This window comes from Ambystoma mexicanum, chromosome 12 (assembly GCF_040938575.1).
Source record: "Ambystoma mexicanum isolate Mex_15411 chromosome 12, UKY_AmexF1_1, whole genome shotgun sequence".
In the NCBI taxonomy this organism is placed as follows: domain Eukaryota; kingdom Metazoa; phylum Chordata; class Amphibia; order Caudata; family Ambystomatidae; genus Ambystoma; species Ambystoma mexicanum.
In genome coordinates, this window is record NC_090936.1 from 662,706,274 (window position 1) to 662,721,378 (window position 15,105).

General features: G+C 45.1%; 1 protein-coding gene across 1 annotated transcript in view; it reads right to left on the bottom strand.

The window, feature by feature from the left end:
* The window catches only part of LOC138513973 (chloride anion exchanger-like), a 266,455-nt gene that overhangs the window by 23,188 nt on the left and 228,162 nt on the right, over window positions 1-15,105 (bottom strand). Inside the window, exons 15-16 of the mRNA XM_069629153.1 lie at window positions 12,145-12,240; window positions 4,689-4,925 (exon numbers count right to left, since the gene is read on the bottom strand). Coding sequence (XP_069485254.1) covers window positions 4,689-4,925; window positions 12,145-12,240 — 333 coding nt within the window. The remainder of the gene's footprint in view (window positions 1-4,688; window positions 4,926-12,144; window positions 12,241-15,105) is intronic.

Genomic DNA, 15,105 nt, shown 5'->3' on the forward strand with positions numbered 1-15,105 from the left:
GTATCTGCTTGAGAGATATATTTTGGTTTAACTAGTCTTAGGGTTATTTTATGCTCTCTTCCCACAAATACCTAGGCCTGCATTACATATATTTTGCACTGGTGGAAAGCAATTTTGCACACAACTTGCACTGCAGCAAACCTTTCCTCGGTGAAAAAAAGTCATAAGTGCACACGTAAATGCACCAAGGTGATTTTTTACCAGATGTAAAGTTGATGGAAAAATAGCCCTTTAGTCAAAGATTCAGCTTCGAAAAATTGCCCCAGTTCTTGGTAAAGTTGCACCCATGCCGGGCAATTCAGGGCTATCATTAACACTGACCAACTGGGGCCAAATGTTGTTTGCAAGGCACACGTCTGTGGAAATATCTTTTTTGTCCTGGTGGGTTTACTGTAGGTAATAGCTTTGCTCCAGTGAGAGATTGCCTGTTTGGGTGGTGCAAAACTGCCTGGCACCAATGCAATGACATGATAGAGCCCCCTTCCTCCAAAAGACATTTATTACTAAGTCAATTTCAGAAAACCTGAGTTAGAAGCCCACCCACTGCCCCTGTTCTGTACTTAGGAGCCACTACGGGGAAGTGCAAAGTTCTGCCCTGCCGCCCTGTACCTAAACACCCATGGGACCATCTTAAAGTTTGCAGTGAATTTTTTCCTCTTCATTTCTGCAAAACACATTTGGTAAGGCGACTCTGCATTTGATGCAACATTTCACTGCAAAGCTATACAGGTGCAAAGTGTACTTCTTATGGGGCATGGAGTTTATGGCGATTAAATATTGCCATTTTGTACTTATAAGTAGACAAACACAGCCATTGCAGATGGTGTAATAACTTCATGACTTCACATCCTAATAAACAGTACAGATGTTATCAGGTCTGTGTGATAAACATTACAATAAAGAGGCAGCTTTGAACTTTGCTACTCTGGTGCTGTTATCAAGAAGACACGGTGTTGGGCTACGGCCTATGACTCACAAAGTCATCTGGTTAGGTTAACAACTACATCTGTCAAAGAAGGTTCACCCAATGTAGGGAAAGAGGACATCGCTTTCTCAGCAGAATTATCTCTTGTATAGTGTTACCCACAACAAGTTGATGCAAAGACCGAAGCCTTCTGAGTGACAGTTCAGATGGGCTGAAGAAATAATTGCTACTAGCTGAACCCAGGTATTATACGCCAATCTAGTTCTCGCTCTCTCTCTCTCTCTCTCTCTCTCTCGCGTTCTCCCTCTCTCTCCCTCACTCTCTTTCTCTCATTCTATATCCGCCCCATCTCTCTATTTCACTTCATGTCTCTTTCTTCTCAGGTGTGTATTTGCTATAGCCGGATAACAGTAGCGCGACCAAAGCAAAAAAAAAATCTCATAAGTTTGGCTTCTGTTACCGCCACTTTTCCCACACTGCCAATTCACCTATGTTGGGAGGAAAAGTGTCAGTGTCACCTCCAGCAGCAAGCTGGAGGTGAACGCCTCCCCCCTTTCCTTTGAAAATTTGCAGATTTACTGTGCGACCATTCCGTTGGTGGTAAATCCACCAAAAATTCAAAAATGGGGAATTACCACCACTTGTAATCCTGTCCTGTGGTAACACCACGGACCAACTGGCGGTAACATTAATTGAGTTTGATGACATTTTGGTGGATTTACTGCTGGAATACCGCCAAACTCGAAATAAGGCCTATTTGTATTTGTTTATTTATAGTGCACACCTTGCCAGTGGGTATCTGGACGCATGTTTAGAAGGTTACAACGAAACATAACAGCAAACATAGCAATAGGCAACATTTACATATTTTTACATATAGTTACTGGCATTGCATAGATAGGAGATGGAGAGGGCCTAGATAAACAGTACAGCCGTCTATAGAAAGAGAGCAAGTGAGAATGTAGGAGCTATGAAGATTAAATCGAGGTGTCCAAGACATCCCGTTCATGTAACCACAGTTTGGTTTTAGTTTTAAAGGAGTAGACGGAGGGAACATTTCTAAGAGCATTAGGTAGGGTGTTCCACAGTTTAGCAGCAAGGACTGGGAAGCTTGAACCTCCGGCAGTCTATAGCTTGAAACTGGGTATAGATAAGGTGTGCTCCTGAGCAGATCTCAGGGGTCTGGAAGCTGTATGTTGAGTAAAGCGTGAGGATAAGTAAGCAGGGGCAGCATTGTTCCATGATTTGTGAGTTAGGACAAGTGCTTTGAGAGATATGCGATGAGTGATAGGTAGCCAATGCAAGTTACGTCTGGTGTTGGAGATGTGAGATCACCTAGGGGCCTTGAGAGCTGCCCTTATGGCATTATTCTGTGTGACCTGGAGTTTATCAAGGTTTCTTTGACTAGTCCCTAAGTAGAGGGCGTTGCAGTAGTCGATTTTGGACATGATGAGGGTTCTAGCAAGAATCAGGCAGTTGGTAGTAGTCAAAAAGGGGCGACATGCTGTGATTAGTTTACAGGTATAGGATGACGCTGAAACTACTGCGTTTGTTTGTCTGTTGAAGGACAGAGTAGAGTCTAGGTAGATACCCAGTGTTTTGGTGACGTTGGAGACTATAATATCGTTCCCGTCAATGATTTGTATTTGGGGTCAAGTTTAGTGAGTTTGGAATGCGAGCCGAGAATAAGCAACTCAGTTTTTTCATCATTAAGGCATAGCCCATGATGTGCCATCCAGGCCTGGATGACAGAGTAGACGGTATTGAGTGCTTTGGCATCGGTTACATAATCGCCAGTGATAGGGATGAGTATCTGGGTGACATCCGCTTAATTCGTGTAAGTGACACCCAGATAGTCAAGTAAATCAAAGAGCGGCTTAGTAAACACATTGTAAAGTGTGGGAGATACACACGATCCTTGTGGGACTCCGCATGGGATGTGTGTTCGGTCGGCTGTGGCTAAGGCAGAGAAGACCCTCATGGATCTGTTTGCCAAGAAGGAGCTGATCCAAGATGAGGCTGCGTCAGAGAAGTGAGCAGCAATCTTGAGGTGGTGGCAGAGGATTTGGTGATCAACCAAATCAAAGGCTGCTGAGAGATCAAGGAGGAGCAAGAGTGCCTGCTTGCCCTTGTCTTTCAGGTCCTCGATTTGGGTTTTCAAATCAATTAAGGCTGTCTCCATGCCGTGTCTGGGGCGGAACCCGGACTGTCTAAGCCCTAGTAGATTGTTGGTTTCGAGGTACTCCTGTATTTGGAGATAGGCCGCTCGGTCCAGGATTTTAAGAAGGTAAGGTACCGTGGTGATTGGCCTATAGTTGGAGGGGTTACTGGGATCGAGATTAGGTTTTTTAATTAGGGGAATGACCCATGCATCCTTGAGGTTGTCGGGTACAGTGCCAGATTTGAAGGAGGCATTAATGAATGAAGTAATGAATGGGGCAAGGTCGTGTGCGGCTTCCTTTATGATCGGTGCGGGGCAAGCGTCACCTTGGCACTTGGAAGGCTTGAGTTTTGAGATAATATTTTCGCCTTCCTTAATGGTCAAGGCTTTAAAGCTAAACGGTTTGAAGGAGTGTTTAGGTGAGGGGGTTTTGTAGGATGGAGGGTTACCTGTTGAGTCCGAAATGTGGCATTTTTTGGTATTGATTTAGGCTTGGAGCGTGGCAATTTTGTCTAGCAAAGCCTTTTGAATGTTGGAGCACCACTCAGTGTCAGGGATGCATGTAACAAGCGGTGCAACTGGAGACTCTAGTTCTTTAAGGATCATGAACAGTTCCTTAGTATTGGAGTGGGCTTGAGAGATCCTATTATTTTACACTTCCTTTTTTGCAGCTACGATGGCTTCCTTGTATATGCGGGAAGCCGTGGTAAGGTTATTTTTGTTAACTAGAGAAGGTAGGCTTTTCCAAAGGGCCTCAGCTTTTCTTTTTTCTTTACGCAGGTTGCGTAGGTGAGGGGTGAACCAAGTATTAAGGTGGAGGCAAGGTTTTGAATGGCAGGGGCACTGTTTAATAAAAGCTATTAAAAAGAACATTATTTAATTCAGCTATGTAAACTAGCTGTTTTTACATGTTAGTGTTAATTTATAATGATCACTTCCAGTATATTTTGCATTCATTATAAAAATGTTATGCTTGTCTAACTATGCAAAGCACACTATCAAAACCTAGAATAACCATATCAACTATTTTCCGATAGGAGATTATCATGCAAAAATGGACAGTCTGATAGACTTCTGTTGTTATCTCTCAAATAGAAACGGGATGGGGACCAACAGCACCAAGAAGGATTACTGGATGATGGCAGAAAATCGCCACCATGGCTGCCTCCCAAACTGGCTCTGGTACCGGTCTGGTTGAATGGGGATTTACCGAGTCATTCTGACCCTGGAGGAACCGGTAAATCCCCATTCAACCAACCATTCCCCATTCCCATTGAGCCCCTATAGGGATCAATGGGAATGAGGAAGGCGTTAATAACGGGCCCGCGAATAGCAGGCACGTTATTAGCACCCTGGTCACTTAGCAGGACCCGTAAAGGACGTGTGGTCACACCACACGTCCTTTACGGTTCCCGCTAAGGGACCTCGGAATTGGGCGGTAAGGGTTTACTGGGACCGGTCTCCTTACCGGTGCCCGGTATCCCTTACCGCCCAACTCAGAATGACCCACTATGTATTGAAATGGACTCATGGTGAGAGTAAGTTGTAGGGTGATATGCAGAGATGTGTTAATAAAACAGCCCAAAAAATTAAACAAATTACCGCTTTGATGCCCTTCATTGCAGAAAGATCCAGAAAAGAGACAGCAGCAAAGTCGAGGATTAAACTGTGCACATCAATTTTGGGAACGATGATGTTATGAGGGAGGTCTCTGTTCCAGTCGATGTTAATCGGCAAGTCTGCAGTGTACGTGGGCAGGTCCAGTTCCTCGATTTGGTTGTTGTCAATTTCTTCATCGTCAGATTCTTGATAGTCATAACTAGTGTTAACAATTCCTTCCTTTGAAATAAACAAACCCATACATACTTATAAATAGGATGTTTTCATGACAAAGAGATGAAGAGAAATGTTGCGAATTTAGAAATAACGACCCATGCAGGTAATGTAGGGAATTCATACAGGGAATTAGATCAGACCCAAAATATTTGCATTTTTTCATATATGTTATTTGTTTTAATGAGAGTTGATCAATAGGGAATTCAGGCAAAAAACAGCAAAGTAAAAAGATAGTAAATGTATTTAGGCAGAGACAAACCCTAAGCAAGAAAGTGTACACACAGAAAATATTGCTTTCTGGGTCATTTCCTCGTATCCCATGTGTCGATTTGGGCAGCCTGTCCCAAAACAGTCTCAAATGTTGTAATTGACGCTAAAAGTGTACTATTCTCATGTATTATAGACCTATAGTTAGAGGATATAGCTCAAACAATATCATGCATTATGGATCTTTGGCTCACACTTGTGATAAGCACTTCCCGCTCCTATCAAGAGACTCACAATTATTCACTGCCACACAAGCAGACACTTGCATATGCCTCAGCATCAAGTATGCAGCAACATTACTGCAGCACATCTCTGGTCCTCAAGCAGAACATGTTATATAACCCTAATAAACCACATTGCACCCATACACTCTTCCAACCAATTCGACATATTTTCAAAGCCTTCTTTTTTAAAGTCTGCTCTTTGGTCGTCATGGATGAAACCAGTTTCTTTTTGCATGGCGGCCCCCATCTTGTTAGAACTGATATAATATTGTTTCGTCCTCATTGTATATGTTGGCCTATGCCCAGTCGCTTTGCGAGGAAATCCATATTGCAAGGTCGTGACCTTAAGTGAATCAAGCCTCCATTTTAGGATAAACCCCGCCATTTTAGTTTATTGTACAAAGTCACCCTGTGGCCTAAAATGGCCGTCTTGTGTTCGCTCGTTCTTGCTTTAACCTCTTCAACCTCTATAGGAGAGTTAATGTCCAACCTGCCTTCAGGCTACATGTTAGGGTCATGTACACCTTGTCCTTTGTTGACCTCGGGATCAGGGGATTACTTGAATTGGCGATGTTAACCTACAAGTATACAAGAACAATAACGCTATCTAAACACGATATGTGAAACATCTGTATGATCTGTATTAAAGCAATGTGTAAAGAGTGTAAAGTTAAACCTAGAGAATAATAGTGTTTGTTAGCAAATGTGTTAAAAAGTAAACCGCATGCACGAGATATGTAAATTAGGAACAAACCTGGCGCGACCCTAGCCCAGTACATGATTAACTTGTAGGAGGCTGGACATCGTTATAACAAACTGTATAAATACGCTGATGTCCAGCTAGCAAATCCTGTTCACTGCTCACATTGAACCCTACTGGTGATCTCTGTGATGTATTGACGGCCAAATAGCTATTTCTGTACTTTGTTTTGTGAACTGTACAGAATTGCAATAAAGATTCTGGGAATCTTTACAAGCCCGTGTCGGCGTATTTCTCTTTGCATGGTGTAAAAGCCTTAATATTGTATTTTCTGATTCCACAATGTCTCCTCATAGCATATCCCCCACACCCTTGGCACACATACCTCACACCTCTACCCCCACATATACATGTATATGTAATTGGTGGAATTCGACCAAACTACATGAACAAAGTGCAGACTATTATGGTTATTCATAATGCACTTAATACCCAGAGGTTTCTAAGCACAGACCCGGGGATCGAACCTGTGTTGCTCCGTGTTGTCTTGATTCCAAGGCAAAAACTTTGCATCTGAGCCATCCTCCCGCAACTATACAAAAAGGCTTTTAAAACACATGTTATTCATGCAACCATATTCTAGAAATGCTTGCAATGCTAGGAGTACTCTTACTTTTTGTATTTGAATTTCTTTTACACATTTGTAGAACCTGATACTATTGCAACAAGAATTCTAAAAACTTAAAGGAAGAAATGTTTAAATTCTATACAAGCTTATCTTATCAGAATTCATAGAGCGCAGTGTTCACCTGAGGCCACTTGCCGCTAACTTAAAAAGGATGATAGAGAGGAAGAAACAAAAATAGATCCTTTTTAAGAGAGCGCTTGAATGACTATTAGTCATCCACAGCCTGGAGAGCACGAGGGAGAGAGATCCACAGTAGGGCAGCGGTCACTGAAAAAAGACCGACCACCAATACGGACCGTGGAACCTCCACCAAAAAAGCCTCAGCTGACCGCAAGGCTTGGCGAGCAACATAGAAACTGAACTTCACCTGCAAATATACAGCTCCTAAACCATGAAGAGCCTGGTGCACTAAGCAAAGTGCTTTGAACTGAATGCGCTTTGCAACTGGTAGCCATCGCAATATTGGAGGGATATGAGCACAATGGGGAGTGGAAGTAACCATATGAGCCGCCGGGTTCTGCAAGATTTGCAGGCACTGAATCAAATAGGCTGGCTGTGCAAGGAACAAAGAATGCGAGTAATCCAGAGAGGACAGTAACAAAGAGATGAGGGGATAGAAAAATGTTTAAGTTGAAAGTGTCCTGTTCGGCACACCGACTGATCTGCCATAGAGAGAGAAGACCTAATTATCTTACAAGCTCTTCATTTAGATTGTATGTGATAGTGTCATATACAAATACATCATAGTTTCCACAGGTTATAGGAGCCATCTCACACAGTTCTTGTTCATCAATGTATGTGATACACTACCATGAAGATATAAAGTCATCATAGTTTCTACAGCTTAAACAAGCATATAGAGAATCCAGTCATGTCTACGAGAGAAAGGCAAAGTAAGACTAAAGAAAAAGATTGTGCTGGTACACAGAAAAGAAGGGTCACTAACAAGGCCACGAGAAGTCAGGACGAATATGAGCCAACATTCCCATTTCATGCAACATCAGAACATATGGGGATTGTGGCGCATGCATGTTTTTTTTAGTTTTTTTTTTTACTTGTGGCATATACGGCTCTGCCTGATATCTGCAGCTAAGAGGCCAAACGAGGTAAATATTGTTAGTTTGAGCCCCAATACGTGACCAAGAATGTCACACGATGTGGGTGTAGCGTTGCCATTTCTCGTGTGCTCCGGCTCGCGTACAGTCGGAGACACGTTTGTGCCCAGTGCCGCATAGGTCAGGTAAGTAACTGGGAAAGCGAATGTGGGTTGTAGGACCATGCCTGCTTTGTGATTAGTTGGCCTTCGCCGAGTAGGCATATAAGCATATGGGCATTGGGACTAAGACGAACGGGTTATAAAGTTTTCCCATTCGACACATCTATTTGTTTGCTTGGTCCCAACTATAATAGCCTTTTGCTCGAACCCTGACGTGCCACATGCATTCGAAGTAGCCGCTTCGCGGATTCCTCCCCGCTGCATAGCTAGAAGTGACCATTTCACCATCTGGATGACAAGCATGTAAGGAGAAGTGCTAACGCGACTGTCGAGTGCGATGGGGCATGCTGCCCTGTGCAGGCTGCCTAATGTATATCTTTATTTATTTCTTGCAATAATTATTGTTGCTCTCCATCTAGTCACTATTGGTCTACTACAACGCTGTAATTTACAGTTCACGCCAATACGACTTGAGGGAATGAACAGGGCGGCATACTGCGAGTACACAAAATGGCTGACTCCGGACAGATCACTACGCTCTGACTTCTAGACGTTCCCTCTGCCCTTGGTGAGCTATTACATCTGCACGAATTCAATGTATGCATCCATTTCTTCATACATTCTGCTGTCTAGTTGTGTCATTTCTTTTCCTCATTTATTTTTCATGGTCCTGTTAACAGCATACTGGGGTTGTTGATTTAGATCTTTGACCCCATATGTTCGCAATGGGGTACGGGTGTGTGGGAGTGGAGGCTCCTTTAAATCGTTCACTCTTTGGGTGCACAGGCTTCTCTTGGGTAGCGCACGTTTCATTGGGCTACGTGTAGCCCTTTCTTGGTGAAGGTGTACACTCCTTGTTTTCTTGCTTGGAGACCTGCTATCTTTGATTTTAAAAGTGCTGTCTGTTTCTTAATATGACGTATATTCTTTATGACATCCACAGAGCTCCGAGTACTTGGGTTGCTACAAAGGCGGATTACCTTACAACTCTGCCAAAACGTCCGCCCTGCACCCAATATGTTCTGCATCTAGCATTTATGGAAAATATGAAATGTTGTACACAATCATTTACAAATTGTGCCCAATATGTTAATGGCTGTATAATTCAAAGTGTTCCTTCAAAATTCTAATTGGGGACCAAGTCAACTAATGAATACAACAGAGATGCACCTGGCGCAGGCTTTTAGAGGGACTGAATGTAAATTGTAAAACTTTGAGATCTATGCCTATGCTATTTCTATTGTGCCAACATGCAAATATGTGTGTATAAGGTGCCTGGACGTAGACCTGGGATGTGTATATTAGCTATCAATTTAGTTTCAGTACTAAATGACTATGTACTTGTTTGTATGTATTAGAGTGTTGTCCTTCGGGACACTATTAAACCCTTTTTATATTGAATAGTTATATATGTTTCTAATGTGTAATTGATTCCAATACATTTATTCTCTGATTTGTTCAGTATATGATTTACGAAGGGGTATTAATTACATTTTCGAACAGATAGCAGAACTGCATACTAGCGTGAGAATACATTTTGTGTATATGCCTCAGTATTCTCCAATTCCCAACAGTGATGGAGTTTCGCCGTCTGTATGTACAAACGAGGTTGGCGGCCATGTTTCCCCAGACAGATTCCACTGCAGTTGCAAACATTTTCATGTATAGCAAGGCCATTCTGCCTGTATGTCTTTAGTATAGATTTAGGGGAACAATAAGTAATTTTAAAGTATTTTTTTTATAGTATTTCATACTTTCTCTACAAGGAGAAAAATAACTTCCTTTGATGATTTTCTTTATTTTTATAAGGTGTCAGATAAAAATAGCAGTCATGGAAATTGACGTCCAAAGGTCACATTAAACCTCCCCTCTTCACAGGGCTCAAGTCCTGGTAACAGACGGGTGGATGGCATCCGCACACATTTCTCAGAGGGTGGACGCTGTCCTCCCTGTGTGTTGTCAATTAATTAAAGCACGTTTAAAAAGCGCTCGTCACTTGATAGAAAAGAGCCGTGTCTGAGATTCGAACCCAAGTCGTCTGGTTCAGCGACAAGAAAGTTAACCACGAAACCACAAAAATCTCATAGCTGGCGGATGTGTGGCTATATAACACTCCTATTAACACTTTGCTGTACAGGATACATACGTTTTCGTATACATTTTCAGACAAAAGTTGCATACCTTTTCCAGTTAGCAATCAATATTTGAAGAAAACATGTTAGCTTGGCAATTGCTTATTCACCCTGTACGCTTTCTGAGTTGGGAATGTCACCCGTAAAATAAATATACACATTTATTTACGTTCACTGCCTGTGAGTTCCCCCACTTTTTGTTTTAGGACTTGAGCCCTGCCTCTTCGACTGCAGCAGTAGCAATTCCCATGTCTGCCTGACATGTCTATATATAGAGCACTGTGACAGGATCATGGGCCTGACTCTATCAGTGAGGACTTGGAACCCCTCCCGACCTGGGTTGGGGGCTTGGGAGGGGGTTACCTAGAAAAAAGCAGGAGGCAGCCTGTCTCAGAGGCCTGGAGTGGGTTTGGGGGCTCAGAACCACTCCTCATATGCCATTCCTGCTAAGACCAGTACCACCCTCTATCGAACGATGTCTCTCAGTCGATTTTCTGGAACTTCTTTAATTTTTTCTTTTTCAGAACCACAACTCCCAGGGTACACCTGGGCGCAAGCAAGAAAACCCAGACAAGAACCAAACCAAGAGGAAAACAGAAACATTGCAATTAATATGGACTATGAGTCTTCACCACCACTAAGAGCATCCAGAATCTCAGGAAAGCAAAGAACTCAGCTTAACAACTGAGAGACAAATTTCCACACCCACAGCATGCCAGAGAAACCACAGGGAAACCATCAGAGACTGCCAACAAAACTGTGCTGGAAAAGGAGGAAGGGCTTAAAGGACTTTTTTTCCAAATGTTTTCTTTGTGTAGCCCAGCCCCTGGGGAAGAGACGGGTATAGATTGGCCCCCAGAGTCAGGCGAGTGCTGGAAACAATGGAAGGAGGGGGAGAAATAACCAGAAAGAGCACAGTATATAAGGGTAGTGAACACAATGAGGTCAGGAGGTGTGAAGTGGGATCGAGAGACCCGAGCGAGGGTGGAGGGTGGACGGTGGAACGGAGTGCTGAGGAGTTGGTGACACAGTTGGTGCAGAGTGCAAATTGGGTATTGGTAGTGAGAGAGGGCGGTACCAGTTCGTGTAGCAGTGAGTGAGAGAATGTTTGTGAGAATCAAAGTAGTACTGAGTGAAGAGTGGGTGACAGATGTAGGGGAATAAGGGTAGTAGGTAGAGTGAAAGGGAGCGGGTGCTGGGAGAGAGTCAGGATAGCAGAGATGGGTTAGAGGGGAAGAATGCAAGAGAGAACTGAGGTTTGAGAATAGTGAGCGTGAGTGTATTACGAGAGTGAGCAGGCCACTATATCCCTGGAACGGTGAGCAAGGTACCATATCCCTTAGTAGGGTGTGAGATTAGGGGTGTGAGTAGTAGATAGAAGAGGGGTGTAGTTAATGGTGAGGAAAGGGGCATAGAGAGAGGTCAGGAGAGTGTTGAGGAGTAGGAGAAAGGTAAGACGAGAAGGAGAGAGAGTATATGAAGAACCGAGGGGCAGAAGAGGTGATAGAGGGAGAAAGAGAGAGGGATAGGAGGATGGAAAGGGGAGAAGAAGATAGGAAAAGATAGGAGAGTACGAAGAGCGTAGGGAGGGAGAGGAGGTGGTGGGAGAAAGAAAAGAGGGAGAAGACCTGGGACAGGAGAGAACGGGAGCGACGGGGGAAGAGACTGTAAACTGGGAAATACTTTTGCAGAGCCAGGGTTCCCCTAGTAAGTGCCAGAGTCAGTAAACGAGATAGGGTACAGCCTTTAGGACCTCACCTTAATCAGATACCTAGATAGTATGGGTTTCCAATCGGCATCCAAACTAAGGTAAAGAGGTCACTCACTGCCTGTCCAGGGAAGTCAGTATACGCGTGAAGCAGTGTTTCCCATGAAGGTTGGACATGGCAAGCACGTGAAGCCAGGATTTCATTGTGCACAGGCAGAAGCAGGAGTGGTAGTCAGTGTCTGAAACACAATGGGATACATTTCAAGAATGGCATCTTGGGCACTTACCGGTGTCAGGCGTAGCTCTCCCTTCTTCAACAGCTTCCGGATCTTTCTGAGCGCTTTGTTACGTTTTCTCAAAATCCTCACTGGATTAAAGCCAACCTGCAAAATTGCATGACATTATTCACGAGGATATCATGTTTTGCAATAAAGATATGTTGCCCTTGTGGAATGCCACACTGCTGCAGGTGCAGCTTTAGTTCAGGGGCGCGTGTGTGTGCGGTGCGTGGACATTCAGCAGAATAAGCCCCATCAGAAATCTTACTTTGCGGGCAGAAAGGTTTATAAATTCAAATGTGTCTTTAGTTAGGGATCCTGACTGCCCGGACCAAAGAAAAACATATTGTTACAAGACATTGGGCATCATTTCAACTGTGCCGGTCCGTTAACAATGGTGCCGGTAAGCCTACCGGCACTGTTGTTACCGGACCGGCACAGTACAACTCTGCAGGTGGGTGCCGTCCCGCCCGCCAGGGTCAGACCAGCCGGGCGGGACGGCACCCAGTCGCAGAGTTCTCACAGGAGCACCAGCACCGTTGGAGTCCATGGGAATGGGGACTTACAAAATTACTGGTGCCTGACTTCCCGGCCGCCGGGGTTCTAATACCCCGGTGTTACTGGGAAGTCCGTTTTTTTTTTGGTTCTGGCGGCAAACCGCCGGTGTCACCGGCAGGGTTACCGCCAGACACGTAATGGGGCCCATTGTGGTTTTTTGTAAATGTGTTGGCATCATGCTATGAGAGGCTGTTGCACATTCGCTATGTGGTCATTATAGGGAGGTGTGGGTGGAGCCTCAGCTCCCTAATCTTCAAGACGTCAGAACTACAAATAGATTTGGTATGACTAGAAATCAGGTAGCAACTTTGCAACTTATTGCTTCCGGGTGGATCAAAGTCATATGTACATTTTTTAAACAGCCCTAGCTTTTGCTCCAATTGCCCTTGGTATGCTGGGAAATTTAAGGCCATACTCATAATTGAGAAATTGAAACGGCAGCTCCCAAAATACAAAGAGCTGTTGTTTCGAAAGCCAGGACTACCTAAAGGTGTCACGTGTGACAGGGAGTCGTTAGAGAATCAAGATGAGGCCCTTGTACTCAGAAATGTGTCATTATCTGTTGTACCTTGTGGGACAACTAGTCCTGTGGGTGGGTCGTCCGCTCTCTCCTTATGTGAACCAAATAAACACTGGAGCCAGGTTGACCATAACCTTCTCTTTATTCTCTCCCTCCCTCTCCCCAGGTCCTCGTCAATTCCCCCTTCCTTTAAGGTTGTGCCTGGTGAAGGTGGCTCTGTCGTTTCGCCAAATCTCCCTCCTACTTATCGCCAAGCTGCCTCCTCACAGCCCAGCCCTGGTGCGCAGTCGTTGGGTGGTGTTGACGTTTCCTATCAGCCAGAGCTTCTTGTCTAGTGCCATTCCATCACGTCCCCTGTTTGCCCCCCTGGTTCGAATGGGTGCCTTCAGTATCCTCTGTAGGGCAGATCTTCCCTCCTACCGTGTTCCCACCTATAAAAATCCCCTTCCGCGCTGCACCCACCGCTCTGAGGGCCCTGTCTTTCCTTTGGTGGGAAGGGGATCCCTTTTCTGCACACCAACTCAAAGTGGTGGCTTCTCCCGCATTTGGTGCTCTGATTCCTATTGCTGGACATGGTCCACTGTGGGGAAATTGCATCCCGCACCTGTAGCACATACTTTCTTCTGCACTTTGCTGTGGCGCATGGTATTACAATGTTCTCTCGAAGCCCAGTTGTCCCTGTAGCCCCTTTGTCTGATGTGTGTGCATGGCAGCTATCTGCCCTCTCTCCGTCGGCTTCTCCAGCTCTGTTGATTGGGTTCCACCCTTTGATGGACGCGTACCAGCTCGAGGACCGTTGACAGTGAGAGGGGTTCTTTCAGAAGATGCTTCCGAAATGTGGGTGAGTTACATCCTTCTGTTATTCTGAGCCATATTGCCTCCTCGTCCGCGAAGTTCGCAAAGTTACAGTGCGCAGCCTTTTTTTGCAATCTGATGACAAAATCTTCTATTGTTTCCTCAGGTAGCTGTCGCCATTTGTTGAACAGGTAACTTTTGAAATCATTGTTTGGTGAGTAGTTTCCCGTTGAGTGCGGTGATGGTCATCCCGTATGTTGCTCTCTCCTGTGCCGGGATGGTCCTAAGGATCCCCTTGACCTCTCTCCCTGCGATGTTCGTGAATACTGCCAGGAGCATTGCTGGATCGTCATCCCCAGCGCCTTCATGTAATCTGTAAACTCCTCCAGACATTCTTCTCACCTAGGTCCTCTGGCTTGCTGAGGCTGCAGCTGAGATGGTTCCGGTCTTCGGAGGAAGGCTGCTCTTGCAGTTCTGGCCGTGCTGCCCATCCTTAGGACTGCCTGTCCTTCCCCCATTCTGCTCTTCTATTCTTCGTTTGGCTCCTGATTACCTCGTCGCTCAACACTCTGTTCCTTGTACCCCCTCTGGACTTTATCAGCCGGCCTGGGTGGCCCCCTCCTCACAATATGCTCTTGGGCCGGCTCTCCCTGCGGGTGGGTTGTCCTGTCAGCATCCCCTGCATCCAGGACAGATGGCCCTACATGGAACCGCTCAGACGTTCACATTCTAACACTGGGTGGAGAGCCTTCTTCTTCCAATGGGCAGGGTTCCCTGTGTGAGCAATGGGTACCCTGTCACAAACCAGCAGAGACGTATGCTAGCCCTGGTACTCTCCCTTGCTTGGCCTCTTGCTTTTTCTCTGTGAGCATTGTGCCCTTTCGCTTCCTGGGCTGGGAGCGGCAAGCAAAGTGCCTCTACTGTTTTTTTCTGTTTGTTTGCAGTAGCCGGCTCGGTGGGCGGAATGTCCCTGCTAGAACGCTGCAGACAGTCTAGACCGTCAGTTCAGCTCCCCCTCCCTGCCTTGGGACCGCAGGGTGCGCTGTTGTTGAAGCAGTAGAGTGCTGAAGCCTCCGTGGGCCGGGCTACGGCAGTAG